Source organism: Fusarium oxysporum, chromosome 15 (assembly GCF_000149955.1).
Source record: "Fusarium oxysporum f. sp. lycopersici 4287 chromosome 15, whole genome shotgun sequence".
Lineage (NCBI taxonomy): Eukaryota > Fungi > Ascomycota > Sordariomycetes > Hypocreales > Nectriaceae > Fusarium > Fusarium oxysporum.
Genome location: NC_031000.1, coordinates 1,571,225 through 1,590,234, shown reverse-complemented (window position 1 = coordinate 1,590,234; position 19,010 = coordinate 1,571,225). Strand labels below are relative to the sequence as shown.

At 51.1% G+C, this 19,010-nt stretch overlaps 4 protein-coding genes across 4 annotated transcripts; all 4 read right to left on the bottom strand.

Moving 5' to 3' along the window:
• Positions 1–265: 265 nt before the first annotated feature.
• FOXG_14458 (uncharacterized protein) lies at positions 266–1,493 on the bottom strand (the record flags this gene model as incomplete). Its single annotated transcript, XM_018394513.1, has 2 exons — positions 266–988; positions 1,449–1,493. The coding sequence occupies 2 exons, from the start codon at positions 1,491–1,493 to the stop codon at positions 266–268; spliced, it is 768 nt and encodes a 255-aa protein (XP_018254686.1).
• Positions 1,494–3,972: 2,479 nt separating this feature from the next.
• Positions 3,973–4,965, bottom strand: FOXG_21727 (uncharacterized protein; the record flags this gene model as incomplete). Its single annotated transcript, XM_018402074.1, has 1 exon — positions 3,973–4,965. One exon carries the CDS (start codon positions 4,963–4,965, stop codon positions 3,973–3,975), a length of 993 nt encoding a protein of 330 aa, XP_018254685.1.
• A 245-nt stretch (positions 4,966–5,210) lies between these two features.
• FOXG_14456 (uncharacterized protein) lies at positions 5,211–5,447 on the bottom strand (the record flags this gene model as incomplete). The annotated part of the gene is made up of 1 exon (XM_018394512.1): positions 5,211–5,447. The coding sequence occupies one exon, from the start codon at positions 5,445–5,447 to the stop codon at positions 5,211–5,213; it is 237 nt and encodes a 78-aa protein (XP_018254684.1).
• Positions 5,448–14,093: 8,646 nt separating this feature from the next.
• FOXG_14455 (uncharacterized protein) lies at positions 14,094–15,658 on the bottom strand (the record flags this gene model as incomplete). Its single annotated transcript, XM_018394511.1, has 4 exons — positions 14,094–14,784; positions 14,848–15,138; positions 15,201–15,351; positions 15,430–15,658. The coding sequence occupies 4 exons, from the start codon at positions 15,656–15,658 to the stop codon at positions 14,094–14,096; spliced, it is 1,362 nt and encodes a 453-aa protein (XP_018254683.1).
• Positions 15,659–19,010: the final 3,352 nt, after the last annotated feature.

The window sequence follows — 19,010 nt, the reverse complement described above, 5'->3', positions numbered from 1 at the left end:
TAGCTGATAAATAAGCTAGTAAAGCTTTATTAGTTAATTAATTTATACCTAAAACTAATAAGAAATAATTACTAATATATATACCTAATAAATAAGAAATAAAACAAGAGCTAAATAACTTACTATTATTTAAAGCCAGGCTATTATAGCTCGCAATCATAGGGGCAGCCTATTACATACTAAGTGTAATTTTACAAAAGTTATCTAAAAGAGACTGATAGCCTAATTAGTTCAATAAGATCCTATTATCTGCTTATTCTATTAATTAATCCTCAATCCTTTCCCGTCTCTGCCGGGAAACCTTCCAAGATTGTATAGAGCGTCGAAACTGCTCATTATAGCCATAAGTGATTGCATGTACCAGCCCAATGTATTGTGTAGAAGCCAGGAAGGCGACGAGCCATGGCGGTGATTTACCTTTAATTTCAATGAATCGGTTGACCACTCCGGGAGTCCAGAGGATAAGGTATCCTAGTGGATAGCCGTTCAGCAACATCATTCTCCGTAGGTTCGGCAACGCTCTGTTCCACGCCGGTTGTCTTATGGCAGCAGCCGAGGCATTGGAAGAATCAGGCTCCGGGTTGCTGTAACAGTGAGCTTGGTTGCTCATGGGTGCTGTAGACGATGAACTGGCTGCATCATTCACGGTTCCGAGTTCATAAGCAACGGTAAGTGACGAGACTTTCATGATTGGCGGCCAAGCTGGAGTAGTGGCGTGCTGATTGCACAAGGCTGTGTCTGTCGTGGTTATATTTGTTCCGTCAGAAGAAGCCCCTGAGACCCCGAAACGTCCAAACGTCCGTTTGAGCTGGAAATACACCGTAGTATAAATGCCCATGACCAAGAAGAATATGCAGAGGCGCCATCCAAAGGACAAGCTCCAGCGTAGGATAGGATACTTCGCTTGAATCCAGCACCAGTTGCCGCCCACCGGGCCATATGCTTGTAGTCCTAGGGCGGTGAAGCCTTGCAAAACAGTGAGTGTCAACTGCAGTCCATGTTAGAAAAATCACATACTGGTAATGATCCCTGGTATCCATGCACAAAGGCATATTAACATAACACTCCGCAATGACGAATCCTGTAGTAGATAGGCCTTTTGCACGGTGAGTAGAACCGTTATTGATATAAATAATATGTTAAAGTCAATCGTCTGCACTGTGAGTTGGCCCACCCACGCATTCGCGGTACATTGCCCTTTGGTTAGAACTTGGTCAAGTGGGCCATACTTAAGTGCCAGACTGCCTGATATAGTATTATTTATCATATCTGCCAAGTCTTGAGCCGGTTGTTAGAAGCCCATAAATGGTCAACCTTTCGATGGTGCCCGTACCGCATAATAGGAGATTGATAATAAGGGCGTGGCGAACGTGTCGACGTGTAGGAGGAGATATCGCATGCAGGCTCAGCACTACTACTATGGCTATGGTTGACAACACAGATCCTACCAAGGTAGGCACTGTAATAGCCAGGTCGACGTGCGATGATGACATCCTGGATGCCGGGTGATGGATCAACAGCAGACGGGGTAGGCTTAATCCTACACAGCTTATAAAGTAGCATCCAAACGTGGAGATTTCGCATAGACTAGCGGTGATTTGAAAGTCTGCGACACTTATGAGTTGTAGGTTAACTTAATATACGGCTGTAACTTGCGCTAAACCAGAGACATCTAGCTCTCTTTAAACTAGCCTTCCTTATCTACAGGGTTATATACGAGTCAGTAGCAGCATACCGTCCCCTACCGCCCTGAAGATGCGGCCGCAACTTACGCTAGTGTGTGCCGATCGTCCCGCTAAGTACATGATAGCCAATTCAAGAGCCTATTATTAGATGCTATCAGCAGCAACATAGCCATACATAAGATCACGCAGATCCTTCGCAACACATTTCAATACTCTATTACAGTCCCTCTCGCAGAAAGCTGCCACAGGGAACCATCCTTCCAGTCGCTTGGCGGACTGGGCAATCCACGCATTGCCAGGGAGGGCAATTAAAGAATCGTCCAACATACAAGATAAGCGAGTGGTACGTTGCCGCAAAAATGTGATATTCTCTGTCGTTGCTAAGGATCTGGGCATTTTAGCGCAACAAAGAGCCCTGTAAGCCTAGCTTCCTACTTTCCAAGATGCGTCTCGAGTTGATCATTAGAGTTATCTCAGCCTCGTGAATACCTATGTGTTTCTGCAACCCCTTTCGTCCCTGCCAGAGATAATCGTCCTTTGAAAATATGTGCTTCGATGAATTTACTTCTATTCACCTTTCTACTACAAATGGGAACCTGGGTAGGGCTCAACCCAGTAGGTGGGCTATCGTGACAATCTCTGGAAATATGTCAAGTTCCCAGTTAATAACTCACTAATTAAAGACAGCCATTCTTTGTCTAGGAAAAAATCATCTCTGAGGCTGAAATCTCATGGCATTACGACGCTGAAACCTGCTTCGACAGCCCGGAATTGACCCCTCCCCCCCGCCCAGATACCAGAATGGTAGAAGCGGCATACCCTTCCCGGGGCCCCTGAGTGACACCTCCCAGAGAGTAGGGTTGCAGCTTATCAACTACCTCGGGGTTAATCCTTGTAGATAGTAGGGGTTGAGGGTTGTGAAACTAACTAGCTGATAACTAGAGGGAATAAGCTTTAGGCTAGTGATTACAGGTGATCAAAACACGGCATCTTTTCGGACGAGATAAGCTTTTGGAACCGCCGCCACGCAATCAGCCACTTAGCCCGACGGGAGTTTGGGAGGGAGTTTACTGAGTCGCAAAAATCGCAAACACGTTTAATTGGTGCGCATTATAGTCACTGCAAGAACTACTTACATGTCGGAGACCGACGTTGGTGCCGCATCTTGCAGTTGATAACTTTACTCTACAGTCCCGTGCAAAAGTTCCGACACATCCGAGGTCCGGACCCCGCTTTCAATTAAACATCAACATCAACACCACAACTTCATCGCGTTATTTCTATAGGAAAAGATGCCTTGAATACGGCAAAAAACACATCATTCTCCTTGCAAAAGAACGAGGTTTGTAACGATGTACGAATCAGGTGTTTGCGTGCAGGATATCGCAGACAGTGAGGGGCTAAGTCGGCATGCGATCTACGGAGTCATTCGACGGTACCATCACCAACAATCAGCAAAAGATTTACCTCGCTCTGGAAGGCCATCACGACTATCAGATATAGATAAAAATCATATCAAAGTACTCATTGGAAGAAATGCTTTTATCTCATACCAAGAAATAATTGATTGCGCCAGTTTGAACTGCAAAAGAAGCACAATTCGTCGTTGGCTTATCAATCAGAAGATACAACACAAGCTTGCACTTCGACGCCCGTTTCTCAGCGAAGAAAGTGCTCAATTGAGAAAAGCTTTCTGTGACAAATATCGTCATGAAGGTGAGTCTTTTTGGTATAGTTGGTGGTTTTCTGATGAGGTCTCTATCGACCGTACAGACGGTGACTATACCAAGTGGTCATTTTACTCTGCTGTAAGTCTAGCCCCTTCTATTTCAGAAGCTTCTTTTGACAACACCACAGGGTGAGAGACTCCATCAAGATAAAGTGCAGCCCTGTAGACGGCCTGGTAGACATTCTCAGATGTTCTTTGGTGCAATTCACTATGATAAGCCGTCTAGGATCGTCCCTAGTAGTCAGACAGACAGACAGATCTATTACGCCCGGTAGGCCACCGCCCATAGGACTCTAAAAACTAAAAATACATACATTTCGCCAATTCATGTCTTGATCTCGCAGAGCCCCTATGTTTCCCGCCTTGTTCTTTGTCTCTTCATTGTTCTCCTAGATCCCCGTATCGGTTAGTGGTAGCAGATCAACTTGAAGCCCAATTCCTCCAAGTGTTCAGTTTCCTATCTTCGGCGGCTGAAGCGGTGCCTACTTCTGGTTGTCCAGGGTAGTGGTTGTCGGTAGGTATAATTTTATGGTCGATAGGTTAGTAGTGATGTTGTTGTCATCTCTGTTCCAGGCGACCTGTGGCGATCGCGAAACGGATTGTGGCTCGTACTGTTTCCATGTTCGGTGTCCACTTTTGTCCGTCTGATGCAGCTTTGCCCCCCAAATGAAAGGAGAGGTTGCCGCGCTTTTCCTCTACGCATTGAAGCATTATCTCCTTGCGCTGTGCCATCCATTTTACACATCGGAAGAGGAAGTGCTCTACTGTTTCTTTTGCTTGCCCGCATGGGCATTCATCGGTCGCTGCTGCTCCGATTTGATACAGGTAGCCATTCAGTCGTGCCAACCCGGTTCTGAGTTGTGCCAGCACGCTGGCTTCCTTCCACGGTAGCTGATCGTACAATAGCCGAGTATGTTTACCAGGCAGAGCTGAGTCCACCTTTCTCGAATGTCTGCCAACTCCGTCTGGTAGTTTCCTCTTCCTTCGCAAGTCTGCTCTCATTCGACTGAGAATTGTCGTCTTTGCTTTGCTTGTTCCTATGCGTGGTGTGACGTACGGCTCTGTTGCGTGGCGGGCTGACATCTTGGCTATCCTCTGGATTTTGAGCTCACTGTCAGATGGTAGCCAGATGAGCCTAACTCTATTCATGTCTCCTTTGAGCTTTTCTATAGCATCGTATATCTCCCGAATGTGCCCCTGGCCCGATTGCTGGCGAGGGTTACCTATAGCTTGTGCCGCCGATCTGTTACTCGTCAAAATCACTACAACCCGATACTTCATCTCTGGCAGATATTTGAGACCACGAGCGATGGCTGCTAGTTCGGCGGTGTACGGGTTGTGTTCTTCCGTCGTCCCTAGCGTGACCGAGAAGGTCTCGATAATCTTGCCGGCCCTCGCTAAGGATATAGGGATTCGAACGGTTCCTCCCATGCCGACCAGATCGTTTCTCGCCGAGCTGCTTGTCGCTATTCTTACTGCCCATCCTGCTTTGGCTAACTCTTTGATCTTGTCGTCTTCTTCCCCTTCCTGTCCGCTCAACGTGGCTTGCATGCGTTCTTCCCACGGGGCGAGGGCGAACGGCTACGAAAGCATGGAGGCTGTGTCGAGGTAATCCTCGAGTTCTCTCCAAGCCAGGCTGGCAAGACCTGGACAACGATACCAGGGTCGACTTACGGCGCTTCGTAGTCGTCACGCGTGCGCCCTGGTCGTGCGATCGCAGTTTGCACCTTAAGCTCGCCGCAGACAGCACTTCTAGGGACGACATCGCGCCGCAGCGCCTCAGGTGCGAGCTGAGCCTAGATCCTGTCCTCTTGGCCGACCGACATGCGCGTCCGTCCTCTCCGGCCAGTGTACAGACTCCTTGAAGACATCGACAGACGACCAACAGTGCCCCTGGCACTGGCCCGGTTGCGAGCCGGACTCGATCCTTCCTCCGGTCCCCATACACTGCCACGGCCCACCGGGTTGTCCGGGCGCGACCCCGGGCCCGACTTCCCGTTACAAGCAGAAGTCTCCTTCAGCCTGCCGACCATGTCTCGCAGCCAAGGCTCTGTCTACCACCACCCAGTTGGCGTGCTGGAAAAGTTGACCTTGTCCACTAACCAACCCAGCCTCCCCGTATGTGTCATGCGTGCGGTGCGCTGTAGCCTGGCGGCCCGATCGTTGGGTGTTCCGTAACCACTTCGGTCTTAACGACTCCTTCAACAATCTGTTAACAACTTCCATTACACACAGGACGAACACTTAGGGAAGGGGATCCGCGCCCTCGCGGTGTGCACTGCGGCCCTTTGGCATCACGTTCCAATGCCACCGTCCCAGAGCCGGTCTGGGTCCGAGGGTGCCCTGTCTTCTGTAGCTGCCAAAACGGCAGGAAGTCGGGTGGTTTTCATAACCAGTTCCCTCGACCGGTTTGATGACCGCACGGACGCGCCTGCTCCCTCGTGCGTGTTGTGGTGTTTGGTGGTAGAGTCGATGACGCGTCGTCAACGCGCGCGATCCAGACGATAACAACACAAATACTGCCGCACCACAACAACGGACCTCATAGGGCCTGTGGCTACGCTAAGCTATTCACGTATTCCCCGCTTTTCGTCCATTCTACACGAAAGAAAGCCCTACTGCTCTTCCTGTTCTTACTTTTCTAGCCCCGTTTGCTTGACTCTGCTTGACAGACCTGCTTGAAGGCCAACCAATACCATCTCCAAGTGTTCAGCATCCTATCTTCAGCAGCTGAAGCATGGTCTGTCAACTTGAGGCTGTTTGTTGTTAGTAATCAGCTGTGATGTTAATATCAGTAGTCATTTGTTTTCTCCTTCTCAAACTCCTTCCTGGCTCAATCTTCCTGTCGCCATCGCAAATTTGACTGTCGCTCGCACCGCCTCCAGGTTAGGTCTCCACTTTGCTCCGTCTGACGCCGACTTTCCACCTAGAAAGAAGGAAAGGTTGCCCATCATGTTTTGTCCTACTCGACGCATGGCTTCACGCTCTGCTTCCCATCTTGTGCATCGGAACAGAAAATGCTCCATTGTCTCTGGTCCACATCCACATTCACACATGTCCGACTCTGCGGCCCCGATCTTGTTGAGGTAGCTGTTGATCTTCGCCATTCCCGTGCGGAGCTGCGAGAGCACTCTGGCTTCTCGTCTCTTGCAAATGTCGTATAGTGCTTGCGTATGTTTGCCTGGTAGGGCCCGATCTATCCGTTTGGAGTAGTTGCCTACATTGTCGGGTAGTTTCCGTTGCTGATGCAGCTGCGACACTGCCAACCTGAGCCGCGTGGAGCGGGCCTGGTACGGTAGCGATTGCGACGTGCATCCCGCTCTGGTAGCCTTCTTGGCTTGTCTCTTTGCTTCACGACTCATGCTGAGGTCATCGTCTCTGGATGGTACCCAGATCATCTTGACTCTATTGTTTCCCTTTCTCAGTCGCTCGATGTGCTCGTAGATCTGACGGATGGAGGTCTGGCCTGATTGCTGTTGCGGTCGGGCAATCGCCTTGAGTGACGACTGGCTACTTGACAGCACCGTAAGCTCTCGACATTGTAGACCATCCGGCATGCATCGCAATGCCATCGCTATCGCCTCCAGCTCGGCGGTGTACGGGTTCTGATCGTCTCGTGACCCGAGCGTGGCCGAGTACCTGGCCACTATCCTGTCTGTTTGACCAGGCGATCTTTGGGCCACGATGCCGCTCATACCCACTAGACCTCCCCTGTCGGAAGCACTGGTCGCGATGACAATGTCGTTGACGTTCTTTGCAGCTATTTTCGCCGCTTCACGATCGGCCTCGTATACAAGCGGCACCCGGTTGTACCACGGTGGTACCGCATAGGCCTCAATCGTTTCCATCCGCTCCGTTCCGCTGCCTTCATACGCAAGCGCCAGCTTCTTCAACGGTGACATGTATCTTCGACTCGCCGACACCTTGAGGGCTGCTAGCGGGTGCGTCTTTGGCACCGTCTTGATGTTGATGTACATCCGCATGCCTGCTTGAGCATGTCGCTCGCATACCGTCTGTATGTTGGCTTCTGCTTCCATCACTGCTGTCGCGACTGTCCGGAAAGCACCCGTGATGGCTCGTGCTCCTATCTTCTGAGCCCTGTTGAACCAGCTCAGTGCTCTTTCGTTTCGTGCATGCGACCACACGACCGAAGCGTAGTCTATCGCCGGAGCGACGGTCGCCGTAAACAGCTGCATTGAAGAACAGGAATAGTATCGGCGATAGTGGTGACCCTTGCGGGAGGCCAGCTTGTGGCAGTTCCCGTAGCGCTGATGTGTAGCCATTCACCGTGATGGTAGCCGTGCGGTATGAGCAGAAGGCATCGATCCACCTGATCAGCCCCTTGGGTATACCACGCGCCTCGAGTCTCTGCAGCAACCTGTCCTTGAACACGCCGTTGTAAGCTCCTTTGACGTCGAAGCTGACCAGACTGACCACTTTGCGATTGCGCCATGCTTTGTAGACCTGTTCCTGGAAGAGCAGTAGAGCCTGCTCTGCCGATCGCCTCTTTCTCGCACCAAAGTGATTGGTGGGTAAGAGTCCGTATGTCTCGGCGGCGTGCGATATACGGTCCGCCACTACTGTTTCCAGGATCTTGCCCAGCGTTGATAGAAGCGAGATCGGTCTCCATGCCTTGGCTATCTTATAGTCGCCTTTGTTCGGTTTCTTGAGTGGGATGATTTTGGCCGTCCTCCACTGGCTAGGCAATCGCCCTGTATCCAGTGATGTCCGAAACAGATGCAGGACCCGTTCCTTCATCACCGGCCACAGCTGCTTCCATACCATGGCTGGCAATCCGTCTTGACCGGGCGCCTTCCACGCCTTGGCCTCCATCACCTTCTCCTCCACCTCCTCCATCGTGAGGTTCGGCATGGCCACTTCTCTGCGCCGTGGTCGCGGGCCTTCTTCTTCTATGTCTGTTGGCAGCGGCGGGAAGAAGACGTTGAGCAGTTCCTCCGCCTGTTCGACTTTGTCCTGCGTCATTGTTCCATCAGTTCTCTTCAGCGGAGGCACCTTATCACCGTTCGCATCATGTCCGGGTTTGAGGTACTTGGCGGCTTGCCAGATGTTGGTCCCATCGGCGAGAAAGTCGTCCCAGTGCGTCTTCTTCTGTCTTTTGATAGCATCATGATACTCTTTACCCGTTTCTTTGGCTCGATCTTCCAGGCTGTCAATCCGTTGACCGGCCCGATGCCGGGCCCTTGCCAGGTTCCTCCAGAACGTGTACGTCCTACGAAGCTTGGTGAGATCTGTGGTCCACCATCTCTTTGCGTACGGTGATGGCTTCGCACGTGGGACTAGATCGTGGATCGCATCGAGGACCACATCCATCAACCTGTCTGTCTGTGTCTGGACATCACCATCCCACGGAAGTGGTGAGAGCTTTTCCTTCACCCTTTCCCTGATTGCGTTCCACGGTGCATTTTTAAACAACAACCTTGGTTCCGCTGTTCTCTCGGGCATCGCGAGATCAAACTCTGCCTGGATAGCCCTGTGATCTGATCCATGCTCGGTCGGATAGATGCCGCAGTGTACCATCTCGTCTGCCAGCTCGGCTGACGCGAGCGTCAGGTCGATCGTGCTCTCGCCACCTGGTCCTTCCCACGTCTTCGTTCCTCGTGGGAGAAGACTGAGTAGACCATGCTCATCCATGAGGTCGATGATCGGCCCCGCCTCACCTTGTCTCCTACCTGTCACATCGTCGCCTCCCCAGAGCTGATCGTGCCGGTTAAAGTCGCCGGCTAGGATAACGTCCGTCCTCTTTCCCGTGCTGTTACGGAAGCTCCCGATGGTCGCCTGTAGTTGCCTCATGGCAGTACGTAGGGCCTCCTCATCTTTCCCTGCCACGTATACCGATACCACCAAGACCTCCCGGTCGGGCCACCGAAGTATCGCCCCCGTGAGGTCAGCCGACGGTATCGGCACTTGTTCCGCCTCTAGGTCGCTCCGTATCCAGAGCATGCTGCGTATCGGCCACTGCATGTCGTGTCTCTTTGTAGGTATATACTTGATCCAGTACCTGTGACTGTTTGGTGTCGTCACCACCGATCCTTCAATATTCAAGGCGTACGGCTCGGCGACTGCCAGCACCGCATAGTCCTGCAAGTCTCTGTCGTTCATCATGCTCAGCTGCACCACATCCTTTTTGTGCACGTTGAGCTGGAAGATTCGCAGGTTGTGCCCATCAGTGATGTGTAGTTGTCGCACCCGACAGTTTTGACTGAACGACTCGTGTGGTCCTCCGCATGGAACACACTTTGGTTCGACCGCTTGGCAGTCTCGATGGCGATGTCCCGTCTCCGCACACTTGCCGCATCGTTGTGTTTTACTGCAGGCAAAGGCTTTATGGCCAGTCTCCCAGCAGTTGTAGCATTGGTCGGGGCCTTGGCGTCGCTCAAAGACATTAGTGCTGGCCGACTCTCCGGCGAGGTGGAAGTATCTCTCGTCAAGAAGTCGTCGCGCATCGCTCGCCTTGGTGACATAGATCACCATCGAGCCGTACATCTTCCCGTTCTCCTTATTGCTGAGCCAGTGCATCTTGGCTATCGTCACTTCATTCTCTTTTCCTAGAGCTTCGGCTGCACCAGGCAGAATATTGCCAGATGAATCTAGAACCGCCGTCCTGTTTGCACCGTCGACCTTGACCGGGTATAGCTGGTCTCTGAGAACCCTCACGCCCTTCACCATCGTCCTCTCTGCCGCCTCCCTGACAAGCTGCAGCTCCGCCTCGTCTCGGCACACTACCTTGATGCGATCTTCGTTCCTTACATCCTTCACCACGGCTGCGCATCGCCAGTTCGGTTGGCCGCCTTCCCTCGCCCGCACCTTTTCTTCGATAGCTTGACGCACTTCTCCTACTTGCGCCTTGCCTCCGTCCTCCTCGCTGACCCGTGATGTGTCAATAGTACAGAACAAGGTGTCCGTGAATGAGGATGGGGTAGTGCGCATGGACGAAAGAGTGCGGACGTTACTTGGCTGGCTTGTGGGTGGGGTACGGGCTACGTCTGCATACGATGGCTGCGGGCTCGTCTGAGCACCGCTCGAAATGCTGCCGGCTATCGTATTCAGCTGTTCTTTCATTTGGCTGATCTCCTCTTTCGCCTGCTGCATCTCCTCTCTTGCCTGCTTCAGTTCCTCCTTCGCTTGCCTTATCTCTTCTGCCGCTTGACCTTGTACTATCCCTACTTCTTTCATGACTTGCAATCGCATCTGCTCAAAGTTCCGCGCTGTTTGTTCCCGAATGATCTTCAATTGCTCGGTTGTTTGCTCACGCGTTGTTCTAATCTGTTCGCTCGTTTGCTCTCGCATCACCCTCAGCTGCCTGGTAGACTGCTCATGCAGGCGCCTGAGCTCATCTACCTTCCTCGACTCCTCGACCGCCTGCGTCTTGACCGCCTGAACTTCCTGCTGAAGCTGTCGAACCATCTCTAGCTGCTCACCCATCATCTGCGTTGTCATCCGCTGATTGCCCATCAACGCGTCCCAGAGTCTCTCGAGCATCTTCTTCTGCTCGTCCATTAGCTGAGTCGACGTCTCGTGAAGCATGGCTCGGAGCATAGTCCGCATCAGCGACACGTTGTTGCCCGACGCGTCTTCCAACATCTGCGATTTTCCAGCCTTGTCGGCCAGCTCGCTCTCACCCCCGGCTCCGCCGTGAAGCGGTGCTACAACTGCATCAGCCCTTTCCCCGACCGCCTGCGACTTTTCCTGTAGCCGTTCCTGCAGGTTCGCGGTCCGCTTCATGGTTCTCGAGGTCTGACGCGTCGCTGCGACAGAGCCTCCACCTTGCACCAGGATCACGTCACCAGTCGCGTCCATTTTGCATCAAAGACGCTCACGGCCGCGCCGGCTCCTACGCTCCGCTAAAATATTATTAAGAAGATTGTAAAGATTGTAAAGATTGTAAAGATTCGCGTTCCAGGGTCGGGATAAGAGTGTGTGCACGGACAGGACTGTTATCGTGCGACGGGACACTTTTGTTGTATCCTGTCATGTTACCGCCACGACTGCCTACAGTAGTAGTAGGGCTCCAACCTCCCCCATTCACTTGTTCATTGCCTATGCCGGCCCCGCGCAGTAAAATTCCTTGTAGCGACCCCAAACACATCGTCATCGTGGAATAACAAGCAACGTTCCAGTGTTGCGTTGCACACAGACGCTTTTCCAATTGAATTTGACCTTTCAAAGCTTGCGGTCGTGACTGGGGCACTAGCATGTGCTTCATTAACCTGGGTACGTTCATTTGTCAGGAATGCGGGCAGCGCGTAGGCGAGCAGCCCGTGGAGATTGTGCCCTGCGCCACCATATGTGGCAAGTTCGTAATCAAGGTGACGAGCGAGGCGGTTTCGGGCGAGTGCAGTGTTTGTCGCGACGCAAGGGAGAAGAGAATTGATCTGGCGCGGAAAGTGACCCAGGAGCCCAAGAAATGCTAGAGAGGAAGGCTTGGTGGTGTTTGTGACGCTGACGATGATGATCCTACGGCAGTTTGGGTATCATTCAGAAGAGCAGAGAAGAGAGCGGAGATGAAAATGATAATGGTGATAAGTCGGTTAGTTATTGGTCTTCAGAGGTGCCCTGCACCTGTCGAAGCATGGTACGTCGTCTGTCCCTTTGACTGGCATAGCCCTTATGCTTTATACCTTGTCCGACATTCCTCCGGTAGCCACACTAGTACAGGCGGGGTACGAGAAGTTCGTCAAAAGACGCATTTTCTTCAAACCACTAAAATATATCGGATGGCTTACGAGGACATTCGCGACGAAGAGTGCTACCTCAGCCATCATTGAGTTCACAAGGCCCCAAGATGCTAATAAGATCATTGACTAAGGTCTGAACTGGCAAGGGGAAGTCTTTCAGTGTGAACTGTATGACAGGTCGTGTCGACTGAGGCAATGCTTTGGTTGTCAAGTATATGGCCATATAGGAACCCAGTGCGAGGCAACAACGGAATGCGGCTACTGCGCTCAACAACATGCATCCCGCGACTGCCACGTCAAGTCGGACAGAAGCGTGCCCAGAAAATGCGCCAACTGTAAAGGTGAACACGAGGCATGGAGCAAACAGTGTGCAAACAGGAAGGAGGGGATGGCCTAAGTCAAGGCTGCCTACGCTGCTCGCCCAAGATACCACTTGGTGCTGCAAAGTAACATGGCAGCCAGCCAGACAAACCCAGCGGTGAGAATTCAGGGGCAACCGACTGGACGAGCAGTCCGTGAGGGAGCACCATCTTTCGCACCAAGTCGCGTTCAACAAAATCGGCAAGGAAGAAGCAGGTCACCGACAAAAGGAGGACAAAAGAGAGTCAACCCTGGGAGCAATGTAGCTCCTATAAATGACGCGGAAAACGAGATCACGGCCAACACAGGAAGCCAACGACCCCAAAGGATCATAACGCCATCCAGAAGGGCACTGGAAGCACTTGACGCGAATTCGGCACGACTACACGGCACCTACCACGCGGACAACATGAATGTCGATAACCGTGAATGAGCCACGTGGAATCACTCTCCATACTACAATACAATGTAAGGAGGTCAAAGGATATCGTTATGGCCACCTTACTACGAGATCCAAAGATAATGGATTTTGATATTCTCGCTGTCCAAGAGCCATGGGCGAATTCCTTCGTGGACACCACGCACCATCCGGCAAAAGAACGATTTCACCTATGTTACCTCCAGAGCGAAGGAGAGAGCCCAGCTATGGTTGGCCTGTTCATCAACAAACGCCTCGATCACTCCAAATGGCGCTGTGAGCCACATAATCCACATCTCTCACGATAACGATAGCCCTAGGTCAGGGTTAGGCTTGTCAACAAATAAATGAAATCAAATAAATCCAAATCAAATCAAATCAAATTGCAGGAGTCGAATTTATTTGGATATCTGGATTCGTTGGATAAGTCCAATTTGATCGCAATATCGCAAATCGGGACTGATTATTATGTAAATAATCATGCCATACCTCTGACTGGTTACCCCTTGATGCATACCTGTATTATATATTTCTTTCTCAGCGAGAACCTCACTAAACACTATCATCTGTTTTCAATAGCGCGTTTTCAATTTCTATGGGATCTCCAATCAACTCTACTATGAGTTCATTCGGGATTGGGGTTAGATAAATTAGAGCTGCGGCTGAGTAAATGCGGCCGGCAAGCATTCGCGATCGAGACTCTCGGCATGACGGGGTGTTGGAGAGAAAAGGGCAGGGCTACGGCCAGTCGTGTCGAACATGGTCAAGTCAAGTCCAAGACTTCCAGGCTAAATAAGCGTGGCTAATGTGCAGCGCAAATGGCGGGGCCACGGGACAAGTCCCATGCATAAATTAGTAGTATCGGTGAAGCTATCGTTAGATTGGACTCGAGACTAGAACCGGCATGGACTTGGTGGTTGCGTGGTAAAGATTCAGTTTAACGCTGCAACGCCTCTTTTCTCACATTACACTATAATTAGCTGGCTAAAATAAATGTGTTTCGTCTAAAGTATTAGCTAACAATTCGGTACTTCGGGCCTCGCCTTACTGTAGTCGTATTGAATCCTGGGATGGAGAACGACTAGAGCACAAAACTTTGGCCTTTTCGCTCGCTTCAGAGGCTAAAATACACCATGACCAGCACCGTAACAACGTATGGGCTGGATCCAGAAACACTCTAAAAATCACAAATGCCATAGTGTTAATCAAACAATCAAGTTCTCAAATCCCATTCCACGCAGGTCGTGCAGCCAGTTGACTTTCTCTGAACCACGTGTGTCTTGCATCGCCCAAATCGCCTTGAGCATTTCTATTGCCGCGAACAGATACCCCCATGGGCAAATTTCCCAGATCGACAACAGTCGTGTCAAGGTCCACGTGCGCTTCTCAGGATCTCGCGTCTCTGCCCCTGCAATGAACGTCGGCCACGATGAAGCCTTGAAATATGGGCCGTTCTCGTCGATAGCTGCTAAATGGCTCAGGACATCGTCCAGCAACAGATCTGTATCGATAGATCTCATTGAGCGCACCTGAGGTAGCGCCTGAAGAATGTACTGACATGCTGCTGATCTGTGTGCCGCGGCCAGGTGAACTCGACTGTCAAGATCTTCTATAAGACTGTGTTGTCGCAAATAGTCTGCCCATGCCGGAATATCAACAGCAAGTGCCTGGTCTATTAGGGCAATTGCCTTACCTGCCGCTCCCAGCGCTTGATCTGTCCAAGGTACTTCATGGGATAGCTCAGATGCAGACAAAATGATATTGAGAATATCGGGTGGGCATGACAAATAGCTTGTTAATTCCACCCGCTTCATAACGGGTAGGAACTGGATAGCTTGTCGTGCAACACGGGCAGCGAGCGCTCCGGACGTCAACGTGGAGCCCAAAATGTTGTGACTATAACAAGGTAAGATTAGTATGCAGTGGTGGGTACACTTGATCCGGCGACCCGGGACTTACATGAAGCTGTCAGTAATGACACGGTCCCGCAGCACCCTACTAGATGCATCGGTATTGCTATCCGGGTTGAGCAGCGCCATGATACTTGTGGCACCCTCAAGATGGGCCCTCCAGCTCTGGTTGTCCGACTTGTCTAGATCAATCAAGTCAAACTTGATAAAAAAGTGCATAGCGGCCAGAGTCACCTCGCTACCCCGCGGGTCAAGGGTGTCGAGCACCTCGCGAAGATGGCTCAGGGCTTTTTGCTTAGCTGTCAGGGCATCGATGAGGGCTTGTCGTGTCACGAGGTCCCTTGAGCGTAGCAGAGAGAGATAACCAGCCGGATTAGTGAAGCTAGCTGGGATCTTGCAAACGCGGTGGAAGATGTTGGACCATGGATAGCTGAAGTCGCAACAAGAATCTGCAGGAGAAGCGGGTACTTTCGCGTCAAGGGTATTAGCTCGCGGAACGGGTTACTTTCTGGCGTGTCTCGGACCACGAGGTCTTTGCAGACCCTTTCAGAAACTGAAAACATGCATTAGCATCGCTGTTGACCAACATAAGGGAAAGGGTAAAAGCGCCACGCTGGAGCCAAGGACTAACAGTGCGCTAGATAGTATCGTGAGGTACGATCGAGGTCCTGGAACAAGGGGTCAGTGAGTGCCCCAGGAGAAGGCCAGGGTATGTAGGCGTCGCTCAAGGACGTTGGGGACGTTGGGGTTTCGTCATCGTGCGGGTGTTGCTGCTGTGGCTGCTGCTGGTCGCTATAATCGGGCTGAGGCTGGGGTTGAGGACGGCAGTTGTGACACGGTTTGGTATTGTTTGGCGGCATGCGCCAGGTGCTGAATCTGAGCAGCTTGACAGCTACAGGGTACAGCTGGAGCGGGTTTCCAGTTCCCAGGTGCCAGGTTCCAGATCCAGGTTGTGCTCGGGCTCTTTTTGGGGGGCGAGACAGCGGTTTGGATGCAACGCGTGAGTAGCTACAGAAGATTCATGGAGGACTTGTACACAAGGGATCGTGCAAGTTGTGCGGGCGCAGGCAGCGGCGCGATGAGGGAGGTAAGGTTGCAAGGGCATGAACATCATGATGATGATGATGATGATGATGACGATGACGATGATGATGACCAAATAGCGAGGTCCAGCGAACAGCCAAAGCCCCTCGGATCAACACTGATCCGTGGCATTCCCCTTCGCGAACGTCGGCGGCGTGGGCTTTCCGAGTTTTCTCTCTAACGTGGTCTGTAAGCAAGCGGCGGAGATAACATGCAGGGTTGATGGAATGATGCGGGTCATGTACATAAATTTTGCTGGGATTGTTACCTTATTGGAAGTATCATCCTTACCTCCTCAGTCAAGGACCCCTATCCAAGCTGCGCGGCGGATTCGATATCAAATCCATTTGAACTTCCATATATAAAAAAACTGCGCTAATGAACAGACACATCGAATCCATCTAACCCAAACGGATTCGTTATACCCCCAAACTTTTCATCAGTATAATACAATTTGGCTAGATATATCGACTCATTGCATCGAGGACATATTATACTCTCAGTATCGGTACAAGAAAATGTAAATTGCAGCATTACGACCGGTTTGAAGTTCAATTCAATTGATCGATTCAAGTTGAAAGTGACAGGGGTCATGGACAAACAGGCGGTCAATAGGCGGACGGGTACCCGTCCTTCTAAAATGGGACGGGTCCCGTCCCAATTGCCATATTCGGTCTAGCTCTCTCCGCTATCGGGCTGCCTCTCGCTGCCTCAAGTGTCGCGTTTGACTGCACTCGCTGGTGATCGTGTCAAGATTACGTGCTTGCGATGATTCTGTTCACATGGACACTGAACACTCTCAAATTTCGGCGACGTTTCCTCGTGACTGCCTCCCTCCTGAGGGCGAGTTCGAGTCACGGGAGGCACTTTTTGAAGCGATTAACGCCTGGGCAGCCACCAGGGGCTACGCGTTCATAACTGGAAGGTCGACCAAGGAGAAAACAGGCAGGAGGACAATCACGTATATGTGTGATCGTCGCCGTAATCATCCGATCGTTTCCAGAGAACGGCAGCGCAAGACGACAACTCGAACAACGGGCTGCCAGTTCTCGGTGTTGGCGAAGGAGTCTAGAGATAAGAGTACCAGGACTCTACGGCACCGTTCTGACAGCCGATTCTCACTACATAACCATGAACCAAGCCAAGACACCACCGCCCACCCGGTACTTCGAACACTGTCTAAGGAGCACCTGTCTCAACTGACTGGCCTTGCCAACGCTGGGATAGCCCCTAAAGAAATTAGAACGTACATGCGGCAGAACACCGACACGATAGCAACACAACAGGGTATCTACAATCGTATTGCAGATGCTAGACGAGAAGTGTGTCAAGGACAAAGCAGCATTAACGCACTTGCTGATCAGCTGTTTAGAGAAGGATTTTGGAGTCAATTTCAAACCGGTCCAGACGGTCGAGTCAAAGCTGTTCTATTTGCGCATCCCGAGTCAGTGGCATACCTACAGGCATATCCGGATGTCTTAATCTTAGACTGTACATATAAAACCAACAAATACGGCATGCCACTTTTGGACTTGATCGGTGTCGACTCTTGTCAACGTTCGTTCTGTGTCGCGTTCGCTTTCCTGAGTGGGGAATGTGAAGAAGACTATTTTTGGGCGTTAGATCGATTCCGATCGTTGTGCGAAAACCACAGGATTAGGCATCCCTCTGTCATCTTGGCTGATCGTTGCCTAGCATGTATGAATGCTGTCGATACTTGCTTCCCATCGTCAAGGCCGCTGTTATGTCTCTGGCATGCTAACAAGGCAGTACTCCGCTACTGTCAGCCGAGATTTACGCGCCAGACTCAAGGGGACAACCCGGGAATAGAGCTTGGAATGAGTTTTACGGCCATTGGCATTCGATCATCAAGTCACCGAATGAACAAACTTTCCACGAACGTGTGTCCGAGTTTGAGAAGAAATATCTCCCGGATTATATTGAAGAAGTCAGATATATCAAGACAAACTGGCTTGACCAATACAAAGAGAAGCTGGTGAAGGCGTGGGTCAATCAACACCCCCACTTTGACAACGTCGTTACTTCAAGGGTTGAAGGCATACACTGGCTGCTTAAGAGCCACCTCAAAGTATCTACATTGGACTTGTTCGAAGCTTGGCGATCGATCAAGCATGCACTACTGAATCAACTGGCAGAGCTGAAGTCGAACCAAGCCAAGCAGAAGATCAGGACCCCTATTGAACTCTCCAGTACCCTCTATGGTGCAGTACGTGGTTGGGTGTCTCATGAAGCTTTGCGAAAAGTTGAGCAGCAACGAAAGCTTTTATTGCATGAAGACTCTGCTCCCATGTCAGCCTGTACTGGTTCTTTCTCACGATCACAAGGGCTACCCTGCGCTCACAAGCTGAAGGGTTTATTAGTTCGAGACCAGGCACTGCAACTCGAAGATTTCCATCCGCACTGGCACTTGACTCGGAAAGATAATCGGCGACCCCTCTTAGAACCCCGCCAGCGAGTCGATCCAGTGGCTGCGAGTTCGTCTTTGCCGTTATCTAGTGTGAGAAGAGAACTTAGTGGCTTCGAAGTCATCGAAAACGCAAGGCCGATACGAAACCCTCCTTTGTGCAGCAAATGTCATATACTAGGTCACGCAAGGAACTCGAAGGAGTGTCCACTACGATACTCAGAACTAAGAGCATTGCCAGTCGTATCTTCAGACCAGCTGCAGACGTGTTCAGAAAACTTTCAGTGGATACCCTTTGCAGTCCCGGAGGAGCCAAGGCTACCAGCGATGGAAACGCTCGACGAAATACAGTGGCAACTAATCACGACTTTGGAAAATTTCGAGTTTGAGCCTGAATTAACTTGTCAAGATCTGCCATGCCAGTTGACCATCGAAACAGAGCAGGTGGATCGACACATAACGACTCCAGAACCTCGGCATCTATCACCTGCACCATCTATGTATATACCGCCGGTGTCTTCACAGTTAACCTCGGGAGACCCAGCTTCAGACCCAACTACACATCTAAGGTATGACGATCCACAAGCCATCCACCAGAGATACGTCAAGTCAAGAGAGGACTGGTATAAGGCTCAACCCCCGGGAACCTGGCTTGGTAATCGCCAGTATCGAAAAGCAATGGATACCCAAAAGCAAGCTACAGC